Source organism: Trypanosoma grayi (genome assembly GCF_000691245.1).
Source record: "Trypanosoma grayi strain ANR4 Tgr_223_V1, whole genome shotgun sequence".
Classification (NCBI taxonomy): Eukaryota; Euglenozoa; class Kinetoplastea; order Trypanosomatida; family Trypanosomatidae; genus Trypanosoma; species Trypanosoma grayi.
Window position 1 is genome coordinate 1 of NW_008825842.1, and position 18,461 is coordinate 18,461.

The following is an 18,461-nucleotide window of genomic DNA, read 5'->3' on the forward strand; positions in this document are numbered from 1 at the left end:
CATAGCCACCCTCGCCGCGTCCACGCCCACGGCCCTCGCCACGCCCGCGACCACGGCCCTCGCCACGTCCGCGACCGCGGCCACCCTCACGATCCGGGAGCTTATCGGCCTTGTGCGTGTTGGGCACGATCTCAGGGGCAAGGTACAGGTACTTGCGCAGGTACTCCACACCCTCGTCATTGAGGAACCAGTAGAACTGGCGCCAGGCGAACTGCTCCTTGAGGAGGCCGCGGCTCTTCATGGAGCGCATCAGCTGCATCACCTGAACCGTGGGGACCTTAAATGCCTTCCCACCGCAGGTGCCCGTCCATGTGCCCATGGGGTCCTTCTTGCAGGAGATGACGCCCTCCGTGAAGAAGAAGCGGTACACGTCGTCACGCGCGCTCTTGGGGACGTATGTGGCCATCTTTTCTGATGAGCTTGATAACACGAAGAGAGTATAGAATGAGGGAGGGGAAGAATTTGATATCAGAAGAGAAAGCATTCTTTATACAGCATTTGGGAGTACATCTAAATATACAGCACAACGCACATTGGATCTGAGGAAACATATAACTGCCACAGCGTAGGTGATACTGTCTCCTATTCTCCCAATTGCACACCGGCCACCAAATTCCCTCTTTTTTCTCCCTTGAGCAACACTACAGCTTCGTACCCTGGCTCATACTAATGTGCATGGCCAAGTTGAAGAGCTCATCGCCGGCCTCCATGCACTCCCGGCACGCGGAAAGAAAGTACACATCCCGCTCGTCGATGCTAATAAACCCACCCTGCTCTCCCTTTGGCACATCCACAACGAAACGGCCCAGCTCGTAGAACATCTCTGTTAGGTCTTCGATCTGTTCAAGAGAAATGACGAAGGCTTCATCCATGCTCCACACGCGACCCTTTTGCTCTAACTGAAGTGTGGATGCTTCTTGATCAACTTGAACCTTCAGTATCTTGCGCCCGTTGTCAAGGTTCACCTCAAAGGAGTGGGTAAACTGCAGTCGCAGTGCAGCTCGGTCACGTTCTGCCTTGCGCTGAGAGAGGAATTCCAGCAGGACACGTTCCGCCTCTACCTCTGTTTTAGGATCCTTCTCACAAAGGTGCTCGGCCAGCTCGGAAAAAAGGCTCTGAAGGTTATGCTTCTCTGCGTACGCTGCGTTTGCGCGCTCCTCCTCGTCTTGAATGTCGTTAACACGAATGCGATTCCGCGACGCGTTGAATATGTCAGGGGATTTTGACGCCGACATTTCGAAAGTAATCCCTTTTCACTAATTGCTCTCACGATGAAAATGTTTTGGGGAAGAAAATACTCGCCACTTCCAAGCCCCCGGTGCGACTGCAACACCAGCTTAAAGCGTGAGAAGCAGCAAACGACAGTTCTTTTCCTCATTCAGGAACCCCATTAACATGCAGAAATTTCCATGTGTTTTTTTTTCTTTTCTTTCTCTTCACAGTGTTGGTTTGAGTGCATGCGTTGGGGGGAGAGAGATGTTCGGCCGGCCTTCAGCTCGAGGCGCAGCACAGACACACACACACACACACACACACACACGGAAAATGAGCACACCACTACGCGAAGCACAGCCGCACATATATATATTTGGGAACGAGGGAGAGCGCGCATCTATACCCTCTCGCAGAATAAGACTTTACACACACACACACACACACACACACACACAGAAACAAAGAAGCAAACAAACAAAGAGCGGGCCCGAGGAGGTGGGAGGAAAATGGGGATTTTCCCTGCGGCCCGCCTGGCCGAAGACAACAATGCTTTCCTAATATGTCCCTCTCCCTCTCTCTCCCTCTCTCTCTCTCTCTCCAAGGAACAGAAGCCACAACAGACTCCCAGAATCTTGGGCGTTTCCAAAAAAAAAAAGTGTATAGAATACGTTCGGCGTTCCCTTCCCGTACGGCTCAAACATGACAACACGAACAGGACACAGCACCTACAGGAGTGGGGAGGGTAGTGGTAGCACTCGTACGAGTAAAAAAAAAACATATTAACATACAAAACACAGAAAGACATGATAAGTGTTCATCGTGTTTCTTTTTTTTTTTTTGGTCTCTTCTTCCCAAACACACAGAAACAACAAACCGCAGGTTTTCTCAAACAGTCACAACAGGTCATCGAAAACGATTACATATCAATGATACAGAAGATGAACAAACAATAAGCCGTTTTGCCTCCGGCGCCTCCCAAGGACGGGGTGTGTTTGGAAGAGGGGCGCCCTATCCCCACTTCGACTGATATCAACACGAAAAGGCTTCGGAAGAATATATAATAGAAACTTTCCACGTATATATAGGCTTCATATGGCAACCTTAGCGCACCGAGTTGTACCCTAAACCATCTTTCCCATTCAAAATACCAGCAGAAACATTTTCGAACATCATCTGTCCACGCACCACATCCAATAATTTGTCATGCTGCAAGCTACTCGGTCTGCTGGCTTTTCGTATGAGCTCTGCATACTTCCTTTCAAAGTAGTTGTCGGCCATACCTCCTATATTTCCGCATCGAACACGTTGTGTGGTAAAATCGTCTGGCCTCCGTGTCAAGGCATCATCGATAAGCGAATCAGAAGATGATACATTTACAGAAGCCGTTGAGTATGTTGAACAAGTGCGCCTTGAGAAGCGCACTGAATCGGGTGTGATAGGGGGTGTTACCACCGGCATTGCTTCACACTGGGGATGATCCGTGGTGCTTGGCCATGTGTCTATTGCAGGTTTGCAATGGTAAATATCATCGTCCACTGCATAGTGGGAGACACATCCCAGTAAATCATGTTCGTTCAACCGCACCACATCTGTTGCCGCCTCAATACGCTTCAGAACATCTTCACAACTTTCTGATTCCTTCTTTAGTCTTTCCAATTTCCCCAGCAGCCTAGAACAATATGAGTGTACCAGTTTCTGACGGCAAAATGTCTCTTCCACGTGGAGGTCCAAAATGGGACCAAAGAACCAGTCAAGGGACCTCTGGTGCAGCAAGCATGCATACTCTCCTTGCCAAAGTTTTCGTTTGACCCAACGGACGTTAGCGGAGAAGTCTAACTCTTGTTCCCTGCAGAGGGTTGTGCGCCTCGTATTCTCCAACAAAACAAGAGCGTGAGGATCCTTTTCGGGCATGATCCGCTGGCTATCACCATTCGATATTTCCCCTTGTGGCGCTTCTCCAGTGCATTCCATGTCAGATTGACCTCGCTCATCTCCGTAGCAACCACCCACTATTGTCTCACGAAAGTCAGGGACAGTGCTTGGGCCGGCCAAGTCTTGGAATGTATTGTCCAAATTCATCTTGCCTTTGATCTCCGAAAACAGCTCCATTGGATTACTGGTGTCGTCCCTTTTAAGGGCTTCACCATAGCCACCCGTGGGGCACGTAACCTTCACGTAGACACGGCTCAGCATACAATGCGTACATACTGCAGCAAATGAAAATACACATGCCATAGCGGAGAGTATTGTTGCTGCAGTAAGAGCCTTAAAGGAGTATCCCGTTTTACAAGAGGTGCTATACTCACTACCTGGAAGAAGGTCGAACAGTTTCTGCATGGCTGCATGGTGTGCCTCACAGAATGATATACGGCATTTCAGCCTATGGAAATGCAAGTCCCGTACCATACATGCTGCAATGATGAAAAAAACAGTTCCTATGAAAATAATCACACTCAGTGCGATTACGAAGTTGCGCTCCCGTCGCTTGTGCTCAGACAACAACTTCATTGGCTCTTTCAATTTGCCGTGTTTGTTTTTGAACTTCACTTCCCAGATCCCATGGATCATAGTTGTGTTTTCAACCGAGAATGTAAATGCCTCTGTGATGAATACGAATAGCAAAGCAGCCACGACCACGGTGCCAGCCGAGCATACTATCCCAAAAGATATCGCCACAACAACGAACTTACACCTCGACATGATTGCCACGGCGGAATCACCTCCACATGATTCCGATGCGGCGTAGCCAAACTCAAGGGCATCACTCCGCGCCTTGACGTATGCGTTTCGAACCTCCATTGGAAGAAGCGGATCCACCGCAATGGACGAATCTTGCAGCGGGGACATTGGAAGCAAATTCCACTTCTCCCGGGAGAAGGAAGACGTCCCAACCATAAAATAAAGCAGACCCAACTTGGCGTTAAATTGCGGAATCAACAGTATCGGCTGCTGCTGCTGTGGGGCCACGGTGCCGTTTTGTGTAGGCGCATACCAAACATTTGTCGCGGTCGAGAGCACGATGTAGTCGTTCGAGATGGCGGTCATCATTCCAAGGGTGGCGGTGGCGATGGCACACAAGAGAACGCCTGCAACGCACATCGGCAGGACCCCACCGCGCACAAGACTCGACGGAAGCCCGCGGAACTCACCGGGTCGCAATGAGCCGCTCATCACACCCTCTATATATAAAGCCCTTGTTTTTTTTTGGTTTCGCATTTTGAGTCATGGCAAACGATTCAAATAGAAACAAAACGGAACAAGAGAAAAATTATGTGCACAAGGAAAAAGGAAACTCGACACAGATTTCATGCAAACAACAACAGCAAAACACACACACACACACACACAAAAGGATTCATGCCATCTAGGAGGGTAAAAGTAAGAAAAACATGTTCAAAACACAGATGCAAGAGCATTTATCTTTTTTTTTTTGTGCCTTCGCTTCTTTTTGGGGGTGGTGGGGGTTTCTCGCCTCTTTTCTATACATGAAAACACAGCTGAAGCAGAGAGGCCGACCACGTAAACAATACATCATGACTAGAGGGCGCGACTCACTGTCGCAACGGCTCACATTTAAGAGTTGAGCGCACAAACAAGAGCAACACCGCGTTTTATCCAATGTTTGGGGTCAACCGCTGTGGGTATCTCCATCGTGAGCACATAGTTTGTGGAGTGGCCAGTGGTACTTAGTGTGCCGGCACGACGAAGAGTCTTGTAAAGTGGGCACACATACACATCATCCTTTGGCTTCTCCCTATTGATGACAGGGTTCAGCCACAACATCGGGACCCTTTCAAAAAGCACATTTGGCATCGACTCCGCCAATTGCATTGTGTGCCGGTCAATCCGAGCACCCTCAATAAAGATGCCATGCACGTAACAGCCCGTTTCCGGTGGGGCTGTCACAGCGCTTGGTTCTATATGCATCCACTCAAAGCTGTAGCTCACGGTATCGATAGAGATTTTCATCTTACGAGCAAAGTTCTGCAGGATGCCTGTAAGGAAAGCCTGTGGAAAGAAAAATCCTGAGATCCAGTATGCGTTCGGGTGCCCATTTTCGTACCACGACTCGATCATCGCCAACCGCTGCACCAAATCATCCACCCATGAGCCAAGTGGCTTCAGACTTGGGTACGCACGCTCCGCCCACATTCCAGGTACTTGGTTGTTATAAATGCAGCGGTACACCTCCTCCAGCTCGCGGCTCATCAGCACCTCACCCTTAATGGCCAGCGGGAGTGCCTCAAGAGTCTCCTTCACTACCACTGTAAGACGATTGAACCGAATGGCTTCCTGCACAAGCACGGTATTCATTGAGTCCTCATACATTGTTGGGTACTTCTTGTGGAACACATCAATATTAAAGGGATCACTCACCCTGCTTCGGATGAGCTCAGTTAGCTCCACGACGACCTCATCGGGTGATTTTCCCTGGGCGCTTTTCTGTATTGACTCACCCTGTAGGGCAAGTATAGCTTCTAACGTCCCAAACGTCTCGTTGCGTGCGCACGTAATGTCAGCATTTTCATGCAGTCCAAATACCTCTGGATTGGTGCTGAGAGGCCAGGATTCGATATATTCCACGTAGTCATTTTGTGACCCAGCCCGTATAGAGGAGAATACCCCTGATGGAGAGAAATGATAATTGTCCTCCATGACATCAGGGGTGACAAAAACCTCAAGCAGTGTAATCAGCGTTCGTCTGTCCCAGTCATCTGTGACACGACCACCGTAGTGAATGTTGCCACTTAGCTCTTTAATGACCTTGTACGGAACCTCAGCATACTTCTCAAGGAACATGCGAATCTGCGCGACACAGCATCCCAAGTCTCCAGATGTGTACTCGTACGGAATGTTCCATCCCAGTGGGCCAAATTTTCGACGTTCCTGAATAAGAGCATGAAAGAAAGACATGGCAAAGAAGAGCTTTTTAAACTCCTTTGGTTTACTACACGTCTCTAAGTACTCGCCACGGTAGCTCAACACAGAGCGTGTAACGTTAGCCTGCATACCCTTTGGCGGTTCATTGGTGATCTTCACACCATTCTGCAGAACTGAAACAGGGAAGTGTGGGCTCGGCATAGAAGTAAGCCAAAGACGGAAGGAAGGATGAATACCAACTCCCATCGCCTCCACAAGCCGCTCCAAGGTTGGCATCCACGACGTAGCTAAGTGACAGTTCTGAAGAAGCACCCATGTACCATTTTCCATGCCTTCTTGAAGCATACGCTCGGCGCGGGGCCCTTGTCCTTGACCTAATGAAATGTCAGAGAGTTTCTTCCCCATATTCTGCTGTTCGGCAAACTTTTTCCAATCCTCAAAAGGATCCGCACCCTGGGAAAGAATAAAGATAAGCGGTGCAGTCGCGCTAGACTCCTTGAAGGATGTTAGGAGATCGAATGGAGGAGGACGGATGAATCGCTCACCAAGATTGTCCCTGACGAAGTCCTGCACCGCCTCCATCAACTTGTCTGGACGGATACAACGGAGGAACATCATACGCTCCATGGCGGTAAGCCGCTGCTCAAACACGCCCTTCAGTTTCTCCTTGTGAGCTGAAGATGACAAGAATATGCCACGGTAGTGTTCCACATTTTCGGCAATGTGCCCAGCAATACCCTTGAAGCAGGCAAAGTTAGCCGAAAGGTAACAAATGTCCACCCACGTTGACTCAGTGAGCCACGAGGGCGCCGGATTCGGCTGCGTCTTGGATGTCATTGAAGGACCCTGAAGGAGGAAGCGGAACTCTCCTTCATCAATGCCATTGCTCTGCTGCAATATTCGTACACAGAGGAAGAAGGAGAACATAATCTTATGTTTCTCAAAGAGTGAACGACTGATATTTTGATAGAAACTATACGTGAAGTAATCCTGGAGGTTCTTCAACCGTTCAGCGAGATCGTCGGATGCTTCTGAGGCCTCAATGCCGTTGATGAATAGCCGCACAAACCACTGCAACGAGTACTGATACATAGGGTCCACATTTGACAGCGTCGCACAGCAGAAGTACAAACACGAAGAGTGACGCGAAACAGGGCGGTACAGCTCACGACTTGCGTTAATCTCCACTTCAGCTTCCTCAGCTTCTGCAACCTTGGTCTTAATCTCGTCCGTGGTAGTCTTTGACTGGTTCAAATACTGAATGAGGCTCTCATCATCTAAGATGTCACCCGTGACCTCCTCCATCTTGCGCAAAATAGTCTTCTGGATATCAGCGACCTCAGCACGCATGGCGGCGTTCGTCTTGATCAAGTCACTCCGACGCATCTCCAGCTCCTTCCGCTCCTGCCCAACAACAACGCCAAGGAGCTGATCCTCCAGACCCTGCGGTGTGATGAAGAAATTTAGGAGTGTTACCTGCACCATCACTTCTGGGATGTAGTGTGGGTTTGGCAACTTCGTGGTCATGTAGAATTTAAACTCGGGGTTCCATGGGATGGCGTGCTCGGACAAGCGAATCATCTCTTGACCACCCTGCGTAAATGTCTGTTTCGCGAGAAGTGGAGCGAGGGTTGCATCAATGCTTTCGCCAACATTCTCCAACAAGACAGCCCGACCGGAGCGGACGGCATACTCAATGCGCTTCACCACATCCTTCTGACTGGGCTTCAAGATCTCCATGCCCTCTGGGTACATCTGCCGAATCCATTTATTCGCCTGCGTCTGTGGATCAATCATGAGCGGCCAGCGGCGAGCGTTGGTCATGATGATGGCATTCTCCACTGACAGTGCATCAGTTGGTAAGCCGTTAACATTCCAGCTCTCTGTGAGAATTGGATCCCGTAACGAGTGATACACAGAGAGGTGTGGACTGTGCATGATGTTATGCTTGTCCAACTCACCCCTCCATAGTTGCAACAGGTCGTTTCGGTAGGATGCTGTGAACGGCCCAACGTATGCAATCTGCCCTGCTGCCACAATCATGTCGCCCAAGAGATACTTGAAGTTCTCTTCAATTTCCTGTAGAGTGTTTGTCCAGTTCTTCTTCTCACCTTCCAGACCGTCAATCAACATCGACGCACGTCCAAGTTTGATCTCTGTCGTTTTCACAACTTGTTCAAGTTCCTGCATTTCATTTTCCGCACGCGTCTTGTCAGCCTGCAATTTCTCAAGCTTTATGGCTACCGCCTCTAGCCGTGCCTGCGCCATACGGAGTTTCTCCAGGAATACACGGTTGTCATCTTGCGCAATGGCCAAGCGTTTACGCAACGGCTCCACCTTCTTGTTCACCTCGTGAAACTTCACCATGGCATGGGTCCACTGGCACATTGCGGCACAGGCCTGACTGGCACCTGCAATCTTCTTGGGCGTAAAGTCTTCCGACGAAACCATCGGCATGACGGCTTGAATAAGTCGCTCAGGGATGTGCTCTTTGTCATAGTTAATCAAACGCTGCATCAAAGCATTCGGGTTGTTCAACAGCTGCTCCTTAGCGGTAGCCCAGTAATCCGGTTTCTTTTCCTCCATGGGCCCACCCGCACGCATAACCGGTTTGAGCTGAAAGAGAATGGCAATGCCCTGCATCGTCATGACAACTCCAGGCGTAGGGGCTTTGTAGCCAGCCACCTCCGTAATCTGTGAGGACTTCAAGTTAGCCAGACTTGCCAAAGCACGATCGAGCTCGGGTAATGCCTCGCTAAGTTGCTCCTGCGCTTCAGCTTCAATAGCAGCACACTCGCGCTGCTTAGCCGCAACTGCCGCCTCCTCTTTTTCAGCTTCCTGTTTTGTCTCCTCCGCCGACGCTGTTTGAATGGTAATCTCCTCCATGAGTTTCTTGATCGATTCACCCTTTTGAATCAAGATCGGCTGATTCTTCTCCAGTGTCTGCTGCAGTCCAGCCACTGCATTCTCCGTCTCACGCAGCTTCTTCATACCATTCTGCAGACGATGCTTCGTCTTGTTTGCTGCCTCCGTCTGAGACTCTAAAAGTCGCTTAAAGGTATGAAGCAGCTCCAAGAAGGAAGTCGGCGTCACGTACGTGTGGCGTCGGGTCTCCGCCAGGAAGCGTCCCGAAATCTGTTCCACACTCTGATGAATAGTTACGCACAACTCTGTGCAGCTGTCCACATCTCCCGGTTTCAGTAGCTCCAGATTACTAAAGTAGTTGTGGGCGACACTCCGGAGCGCCTGTGTGGGCCATGCAGTGAACCAGTCGATAGTGCAGCAGTTGACGAGGGCAGGGAACATGCGGAGTCGATTGCGGAATGTCTCCCCAAGCGGAGACATACAGAGAGATACATGTAGGTTGAACTTGCAGAACTTCACAAATCGGGCGTACATACCTACCTTATCGAGGTGAATACCTTCCGCAATGCAGACAGGTTTCATGGCATTAAAGACTTCGTCCAAATCAGGTCCTACAAAAAGGTTTGGCACTTCTCCAGAGTTGAGGAGGTTGTTGACGTCCTCTAACATGGACTCATGCACAATCTGTGTATCGGTGAAGAGGAACAACACCTGCTTATTGTGGAATGCGACTCGTCGAAGTGCCGTCTTGATATCTTCACGCCAGCTGTTCATGGAGTATCCCTTGGAGATCTCCACCTGAAACACTTCAAATTCATTGAGGAACGCGGCAATGCGAGACAACGATTGACGACCAGAGCCACCAACACCGAGCAGCAAAACATGTCCGTTTGGTTTTCGAATAACACGTGCAATCCTACAAATGTGCTCAACAGCGTAGGCGAACATCACAAGATTCATCTTGTGGAAGGAAACATTGTTGTACTCCGTCAGCTTCCCCTCCAGTGTCTTGACGAGATCCGCGGGACTCTGCACTTCCTCGTACAGCAGCTGATCTGATCTTGTATTGATAAAATCAACGAATAAGAGGCCATCTGTACCCTTTTCAGGTGGCACCACCTCCTCAAACGGCGTCTTGAAGTGCTTCTGGATCTCCCGCCGGAGCTGATTGTCAAACCACTGCCGATCCTCAACGGTAGTGAGGCGATCCTTGAAGGTACGCATCTCCTCATGCACCCACAACCGCAGAAGACCGACGAGGTTTGATGTTGTCTTTGGCGTAGCCTTGAGCAGTCCGCTCATCACTTTGGCGAGATCACGGAGATTGAAAAGGTAGTGCGGCCTCGAGGGTGTCGGGCGGAGCTCCTTTGTGACAGTGTGGAAGATGTCAATTGATGCATTTACAATGAATGTAAGCTTCCCACGCACATCCTCACCGAAGGGTTTGAAATAGCTGTCCAGGATGGATACGAAAATACGTCTCATGTTGTCCTCATCCACCTCAGGGAAGGCGATGAGATTAAAGTGACGGAGAAAGCGCTGAGAGACATGCGTCCTACCTCCACCAGGAGGCCCCATAGCACCCGTAAACACAACATCAACAATGTTAAAGAACTCTCGTGTTTTGCGATCGTACCAGCCATGATAATCCATGTACTGCCGAAGAATCTCAATTGGAGGTTGGGCTCCATACTGCTCCTTTACCGGCATGTTTACATCATCAATAAGAATGACAAACTTCTTATTTACAGGGGCTCCCCAAATCTGCGGCGAAGCGCGGCGCCGGACCTCAAACTTGGAGAAAATGAGGTCCTGTGTCTGGTTTGCGCTGGTGCGAGCGGAAAACGTGAAGAAGATTGGCGTAAATTCTTTCGGCATCTCATTCATCAGCAGCTGCTGCAACAAGACTGTCTTTCCTGTACCAGTGGGACCACAACAAAGCGTATGGTACGAATTCTGAAGGAGAAGCTTGTTAATGTACTTGTACCGCGCCACGTCGGCAGTGGGGACAATGATTTCCGCAAAGTTTTGAGCTGTCACCTGCGAGTTGAAGGCTGGCAGGCGGTCTGTCCACAACACCCATCGAGCCTCATCCAAAACATATTCGTAGTCCTGAATACATCCAATTACAGGGAGGTCAATGTCCACCCCAAGATTGCTCAGCTCCATGCGTAGGAAGTGATCAAAGCGGCGGCGACTCTCCATGTCGCCTGTGGCCCCAAAAGACCACACCACAGAAAAGACGAAGAGATGTAGGTACACAGATTTCAGACGTTCCAGGCGATCCTGCGGCACCTCCATCGCACGAGTCGGTGTGAAGGGCAGCAGAAGTGCCTCAAAAATGTTGAAGCATGAGACGACAAGATTGGGCCAAACAGAGGGGCTGTACTCCGTCACCTCCTTCTGCACAATCTCGATCAATGCAGGAAAAAGTGTGGTACATAACTTTTCCAGATCATCCTTGTATGGGTCCATTGTGATGGGAAGTCGGTGCTGCCGCCATGTCTTGATAAAGGCGTTTACGCCAATGCATGTTGCGGGTTCCATGTAAATCATGCCTGCACGCGACACGGTAGCGGGTGACGCCACCGCAAGGTCCTCCACCTCAAACCAGCAACTCATGTAAGGCGTCATTGCGATGATTTCGCCAGAGATGAGACAAAGTTTCTTATTATCATCGAGCACCGTGTTCATTGATTCAATCCAAAGTGCATCTACAGGGCCGTCAAAGTAGATCCATTGCTTTGCATCTGTAGTCTCACGGGCGGCAATGCGAAACAACTCACCAATGAGTCCATCGCGCCACTCGCCCGTCGCATCATCGAAACCACCGTAGAGTTGTGCCATCGTAATAGATTTTGGGTTCAAACTATGCACCCGAACTTCGGCAAAGCGTTCTTGGTTCATTTCAACCCTTAGCTTCGTCATCGCAGCCTGAAGCACATGGGTGGCACACGTTTTCCCTCCCATTGTAGGTCCAACAATCATCTGCCCGTGGCGGAGGATATTCATCTCGTACAGTTGCACGCACTTCTTGACAAACATGTCAGTTGGCTCCAGGTGCATCTCCACAGCCTTCTCAGAGAGTACACCCAGCAAGGAGCCATAGTCGCGTGGGGGAAGCTCCACACCAGGGAACAGGTCAGAAATAATGCCAGAGAAAAGAAGAAGATCCTCTTCCAAAAATTTTGGCATATTGGAATCACGCAGTGCACGAAGCAGGAGGACATCCTCTTCTTCGTCAGGCGACTCACGCTTCATAAGACCCGCAGCGGAGATGACAGTGTTCACCGCACGCATACCAAAGTCGTAGTGATCCTGCGAAGAGAGCTGCTCTGAACTCAGCCTAAATGTTGCCACCATCTTTTGCGCCAGTGTGCGGGAGTTGGAGTAGCCGAACGAAAATAAACGAATCTCGGCAATCATGGCGTAATCTGGCACCATGCAAGCAACAGGGCGGAAGAGAACCTTCAAATTATCAGGCAACTCTGTACGACCTGCATAACCAGGATTCATAGTGATGAACACAGAATACGACGGGTCGACAATAATTTCTGTTCCCTCAAAGGCAATACGGTATTGTTTGCTGCGTGCGGCCTCCTGTAGCGAAGAGACTTGCTGCGCCACAACAGATAGAACCTCCACATCAATACGATTGAATTCATCAAAACATGCCCATGCACCCGCTTGAGCCAGTCCCTTAAAAAACTTTCCCATTGATGCATAAGTCATACCTTCTTGGCAATTAAACACCACGCACTGCTTGGCTACAGCCTTTGCAAGATCCTTTACTGTCTCTGTCTTGCCTGTACCAGCGGGGCCAGCTGGAGCACCACCAAGGAACATATGCATCGCACCTGTTAGTGTCAAATAAATGCGATCCGTCAGTGGTGTTACAACAAGACGTGTGGTGTTGCCAAGGTATTCACCACCGTAATGAAACTGTGCCTCTACCTGACGTAGATAGCAGTCGTTGCTCTCCCAATACGAGCGAAGCTGTGAAACCCATTCAAAGGCGTATATACTGTCAACTTTATCATCGGCCAGCTTCTCTACAATGTCCCTGGCGTGTACCTCAATCGTGATAAGACCGCTGATGTTCATGCGTTGCAGGTTTGACAAGGGTTGTCGCACCACTTCCACCAGCTCCATAAGGTTTTCCTTTGCCTTTGGGACATGTGGAATAAGTGATCCATGATCCTTAAAACTCTGTTCGCAGTCGCGTGTCCAGAGAATCTGATTGACGGCAATAGCTACCTGTCCAGGGGAGTTCAAGATAAGATCCTTCCTTCCTTTTGCTGCGCAGTTCTTCAGACCTTGTGCTAACTGAGAGCGAATAGATATCCTCATCATATGCTCAATCTCTGTTAACCAGTTCTCGATGTTTTTGCGAGGAATGATGGACTCGTCAAAGGGAATGTACTCCCGCATCTGCGAATACATGCCATACATTTCATTGTTGGGCTCCCGCATATCAATGACCATGATGTTCTCAAACAGCTTACGGAAATGTGGCTGAATTTTCTGTGGGTCACGGGCCTCGGAGAGTATTGTGAGCAACTCATCGTCTGAAAGAAAGTAGAAGCGTGCAAAGGAGGAGCGCTTGCTTTCTAAGTACTGGTTCAGGCCGCGCTGAATTAGTTCTAGAAGTTCATTATTCTCCTTGAACTTTTCCAGTGTTTCACTGATGATACAGAATCCCAGTGCGAGACCAGTCTTGTGGGCCCCGTTGGTGAGGTAATGCCAATTCTCATTCACCTTTTGGAATCGCTTCGCCTCCCGTGGCAGCTGGCGGGTAATGTCCTCCGACTGAAAAATAGGCTCCAAGTAAAGCCACGCCTTTTGACAGACCAGCCACTCGTCCATCACATTCTGCACCTGTTTAAGGGACGCCTCCCATGCCGCAATATCGTTCTCAAACATCTTCTTGAAGGGTGAAAATCCAAGTGACTGAGCAATAAGCATTTGATCATCGAGCTTTTCTTGGATTTCGTCCACGGCGTCTTTTGGTAACAGGAAGCATCCAGTAGACTTGTACGCCTGTACATTGAGTTGAACGTCTTCCCATTCCTTCTTCATCTTCTTTAGCGAGGTCTCGATCTGATACTCGCGTGCCGCCACTTCAGATATACGTAAGAGAATTTCTTCATACTCGGAGACTCGTAGTGTCTTGAGATCATTGAGAGAGATGAGCGTCTTGCCAGGTCGCACCTCGTGGCCAATTTCCTTCGAGATTTGGTCCCAGTGTCGGTCCTTGAGACCTTCGGTACGCAGGTACTTCACGAACGGAAGCATCGGCTTAAAATCCTCAATCTTTGCCTTTGTCTTTTGAGCAATGTCCACAAGTATCTCTGTTAACTTCGGGTCCCGGCTGCTCTTGGAGATGATCTGATAGTCCTTCATAACCCGTTGCTCCATCTCTTCGGCATCAATTTCAGCGAAGGGCTTGTTGTACCATTCCCGAATAGCAGTGCCCCAGTCGTTCACGGTGAGCCATAGTGATGCAAACGGCTCAAAATCAGAAGAAAGATCGCGCACCATCGTGTAGTCTGTTTTTTCCAGTACGAAGAGCGACTCGTGTGTGTTGAACGCGTTAGCCGTCTCGATAAGAGACTGAATGTGCTCCAGCACTACATGCACTTCCGCCACAATCTCGTTGATCTTGTTCACGTTTGTGCGACGATGGAAAGTACTCACTGTGTGCTGCATCTGTGCAATCTTCTCCTGGAATGCCTCCTGAGACTTGCGTAGGTTGATAGTGAGGCTGCGCTTGGTTTGCTCAAGCTCAAGCTGTCGCTGAATAATGTCGTCTTCAAGGCGGGCCGGGCACCCAATAGCCACCCACTTCCTGTTGAAGTCATCTTCTGTGAGTGGTACCTGAAAAGCGTCAAGGATACCATAGATCTGCTGAATTTCAGAAATCACAATCTGAAGGTCAAATACCTTCTCCGGAATTGTCTTTATGAATTCCTGCCGCTCCACCACCTCTTCTGGTGTCTCTGTGGGCCTAAGAAGAACATCACGAAGCTCACGGAAGCTTTCGGTCACCTCCGTTGACTTCAAGTTGGCGCGATGGAGCATCACATCGAGGAGTGCGTTGGAAATGTGCGAGCACTTGCTAGCCAGCCGCCGCTTCAGATCGGTGCAGTCCACTCTAAAGAGGCCAAGGTTCACAAATCGGGGAATTCGCTCGTTAATCTCCCCCCGCCGCTTGATGTGACGCTGAATCTCGGCCTCAACACCCTTCGTCGTGGTAAATTGTTGCTTGAAGTTCTCTACATACTGCGCCACGTCGAGTGTAACGAGTTCATCAAACTCCTCATACATAGCCAGATACTGATCAAGCGGTTCACCAGCACGTGCGAGAGCCTCGCGAAGACGCTGCATGCAAGCCTGTACAACCGGGTCACTCGCATCGACTGAAGGCACAAACGCAGTGGTTGGGTCATAAAGGAAGTTGAAAAGTCGGCGTTCCACCGAACGCACACCGGTGTGCAATGTCAGGGAGCGGCTTATAAGCTCAATTAGCACCTTGGAAAAGTCCGCTGCTGTGGTAGTGTACTTGAGCACGCGCGATTCACCATCAATGATGGCCACTTTAAACAGTGGTGTAATTCTAGTGTCCTTCTCGCCCCGCAGCGGTATCACTTCGACATTAGACATGCCGTGCACATAGACGGTGTATTGTGCCGCCTCTTCAATGAAGGAGGTAAACTCATTGAACGCTGCTGTCAACAGAAATCGAAGAGAGTCCTGCATCTGTAGTGTCACAGCACTCATAAGGCGTTGCGTCTTTGATCCCTCATATTCACTCTCGCGGACGTTCAGATTCACCTCATCACTCTCTGTACAACCGGCGAAAGCCCGTTTAATGTAGTCCGTGATATCCGGCACCCACCTTTCCCGAAGAAACTGGGCACTATCACGGATGAAACCAATCTGCGCCTCCTCAAACGCATCCATCGCTATTGGAGAAACTTCATCCATCGCCTCACCAACGCGAAAAACCTTCCGCAACAACAATGCGTCGTTTCCATCCCGCACACGCTGCATGATACCAATGATAATCCCGTTGCAGGCAGCCAGAGAATCCTTACGGAAGGCAGCTAGAACATTGCGAAAACAATTCTCCCGCAACGCGTAAACACCACACTTGCGGGGTTTCTTGGGTGACCGTTCCTCCGGCAGCATCGACCCGCTGAGCAGCTGCACAAGGCCGCCGTGCTTCATGATGTGCCTCATAAGTTCCAGGTTCATCACGCGAGAGTAGTCGGTGCGCACCTCCGTGAGCACCTTGTTTACCTCAAGAATGGCCTCATTCTCCCGCAATTTCGATGTACTGAAACACATTTGGTGAATACGCTCCAGTACAGGGGGATCAATGACCTGAAATTCATCAGGAGGGATAGACTCAACGTACAGCTGTTGCCGAAGTATGCTCTCTACGAGTTTTCGCATGTGAAACGCTTTTGTAAAACGCTCTACAAAATTACTTGGGTTCTCCGCATCGAGGCACACATATATTCGGGGAAGGAGGACCACGGTGCCCCCTTCTTGGGGCACACTTTTGTCGTGGCTATCGGAAGAGAGGAGTCGGACGGTCAATTCGTTTGTCTCCTCATCCCATGCCGTGACACTGCCACGAATCCAGCGCCACGCTCCAGCTTTCTGCAGCGCCTTGCACGGGATTCCACCTGATTCATCGCACTTCATCAGCCAATCCTGCGGAGACAGTTCTTCGTAACTCCTGTCGTCAAATGCTTGCAAAGGCAAGAGAGAGTGGTAGGAGCCCGGAACTTCACCTGTGAACTCACCATCCACAATAATGTTATTTTTCTTCAACATTGCCTCTACTGAGAGTTCGTCGTAGCGTCGACGCCAGCGCCTCATCACCTCTGCCCGAGGAAGATCACCCTTCACGGCCTCATACGGCACCATAACCTTTGGCTCCTCACTGAGGGGCACTTCTTCCTCCATGGCGTACCGCCCCTGTACCGGCTGCGACCAGGGCATGGGCTTCGGGGCCGTGGGGGTAGATGAGTCCTCGCGCAACCACGGCGGCTGTTGCTCCTCGCTTCCTGTCCCATCCTCACTACCATCACATTTCTCCACCGCACTCTCGACCAACGTGGTAACCTCTTGGCACAATGGCTCAAGAGAGGCTTGCACAAAAGCAGACGGGGCCCGCTGTTGCTCTTGCTGTTGCAACTGCACGAGGTGTGCGCGGCGGAGAGCAATTAGTTCCTTATAGGAAATGGACATGTTGACTGCTAGAGCTCTGCCACTAAACACTACAGAGAATAAAGCCAGACAACAACAAAGAACAGGACAACACAGCAAACATTAAAAAGGGATAAACAGACAGCAATAAGAAAATGAAATCAATTTATCATGTCCACCCTCACTAGAGGACGTGCCATGCAGAATTATAAAGAAAGAAAGGGGAAAAAAAAAGGCCATGAAGCCGCTTAAATAAAGTGGAACATGACAAACCCATGTGCTTACAGCGTCCGAATCCTTACTTGGTACGGGACACACCAACCGTCTTGCCGTGGCGACCCGATGTGCAAGTGTGCTGGCCACGGACACGGAGACCGTAGGCGTGACGCACACCACGGTGGGCACGGATCTTGCGGAGACGCTCCAAGTCCTCACGGAGGCGTGTGTCAACCATAGAGCTGGTCAGGTGCTCCGTCTTGCCGGTCTTGGGGTCGCGCTGACGGTTGAGNCGCTCCAAGTCCTCACGGAGGCGTGTGTCAACCATAGAGCTGGTCAGGTGCTCCGTCTTGCCGGTCTTGGGGTCGCGCTGACGGTTGAGGAACCAATCAGGGATCTTGAACTTCGCCGGGTCCGTGATGATGTCCGAGATCTTCTCCAGCTCCTCAGCGGTCAGAGTGCCAGCGCGGCGCTCCACATCGACGCCCGCCTTCTTGCACACCATGTACGCAAAGCGGATGCCGATACCCTTCACCATGCGGAGCGCAAAGGGCACCTTGCGCTTGCCCTCCACGTTGGTGTTGAGGAGACGCACGATGTGCTGGAAGTAGTCAGGCTGCAGGGTGAGAGACATGGCGTTTGTCTTCCTACGGGGGGGGGAGGGGGAAGAGGATGAACAACAGGCGGAAACAAGTCATCCACTGCACTTCTGCATTTAAAACAAAAAACAACGAGTCAATCTTGGTCGCATTCCCTACAGAAAGCTACACAGTATCGATGTAAAGGATGTAAAACGAAGGAAAAGGAAAACATACTCTTCATTGGCAAGCACGCCCCCACAAATGAAGCAGACCACCTTACTTGGTACGGGACACACCAACCGTCTTGCCGTGGCGACCCGACGTGCAAGTGTGCTGGCCACGGACACGGAGACCGTAGGCGTGACGCACACCACGGTGGGCACGGATCTTGCGGAGGCGCTCCAAGTCCTCACGGAGGCGTGTGTCAACCATAGAGCTGGTCAGGTGCTCCGTCTTGCCGGTCTTGGGGTCGCGCTGACGGTT

The 18,461-nt window shown here is 50.4% G+C and overlaps 5 protein-coding genes across 5 annotated transcripts; all 5 read right to left on the reverse strand.

Annotated features, from left to right (window-relative positions):
- DQ04_02231000 (40S ribosomal protein S10) lies at positions 1-406 on the reverse strand (the record flags this gene model as incomplete). The annotated part of the gene is made up of 1 exon (XM_009311657.1): positions 1-406. A coding segment is annotated over one exon (406 nt), but the record flags the coding sequence as incomplete, so codon positions are not given.
- A 235-nt stretch (positions 407-641) lies between these two features.
- On the reverse strand, positions 642-1,235 carry DQ04_02231010 (hypothetical protein; the record flags this gene model as incomplete). The annotated part of the gene is made up of 1 exon (XM_009311658.1): positions 642-1,235. The coding sequence occupies one exon, from the start codon at positions 1,233-1,235 to the stop codon at positions 642-644; it is 594 nt and encodes a 197-aa protein (XP_009309933.1).
- A 1,081-nt stretch (positions 1,236-2,316) lies between these two features.
- DQ04_02231020 (hypothetical protein) lies at positions 2,317-4,386 on the reverse strand (the record flags this gene model as incomplete). The annotated part of the gene is made up of 1 exon (XM_009311659.1): positions 2,317-4,386. One exon carries the CDS (start codon positions 4,384-4,386, stop codon positions 2,317-2,319), a length of 2,070 nt encoding a protein of 689 aa, XP_009309934.1.
- A 402-nt stretch (positions 4,387-4,788) lies between these two features.
- Positions 4,789-17,223, reverse strand: DQ04_02231030 (dynein heavy chain; the record flags this gene model as incomplete). Its single annotated transcript, XM_009311660.1, has 1 exon — positions 4,789-17,223. The coding sequence occupies one exon, from the start codon at positions 17,221-17,223 to the stop codon at positions 4,789-4,791; it is 12,435 nt and encodes a 4,144-aa protein (XP_009309935.1).
- Positions 17,224-17,479: 256 nt separating this feature from the next.
- DQ04_02231040 (putative 40S ribosomal protein S18) lies at positions 17,480-18,031 on the reverse strand (the record flags this gene model as incomplete). The annotated part of the gene is made up of 1 exon (XM_009311661.1): positions 17,480-18,031. The coding sequence occupies one exon, from the start codon at positions 18,029-18,031 to the stop codon at positions 17,480-17,482; it is 552 nt and encodes a 183-aa protein (XP_009309936.1).
- Between the last annotated feature and the right edge of the window lie 430 nt (positions 18,032-18,461).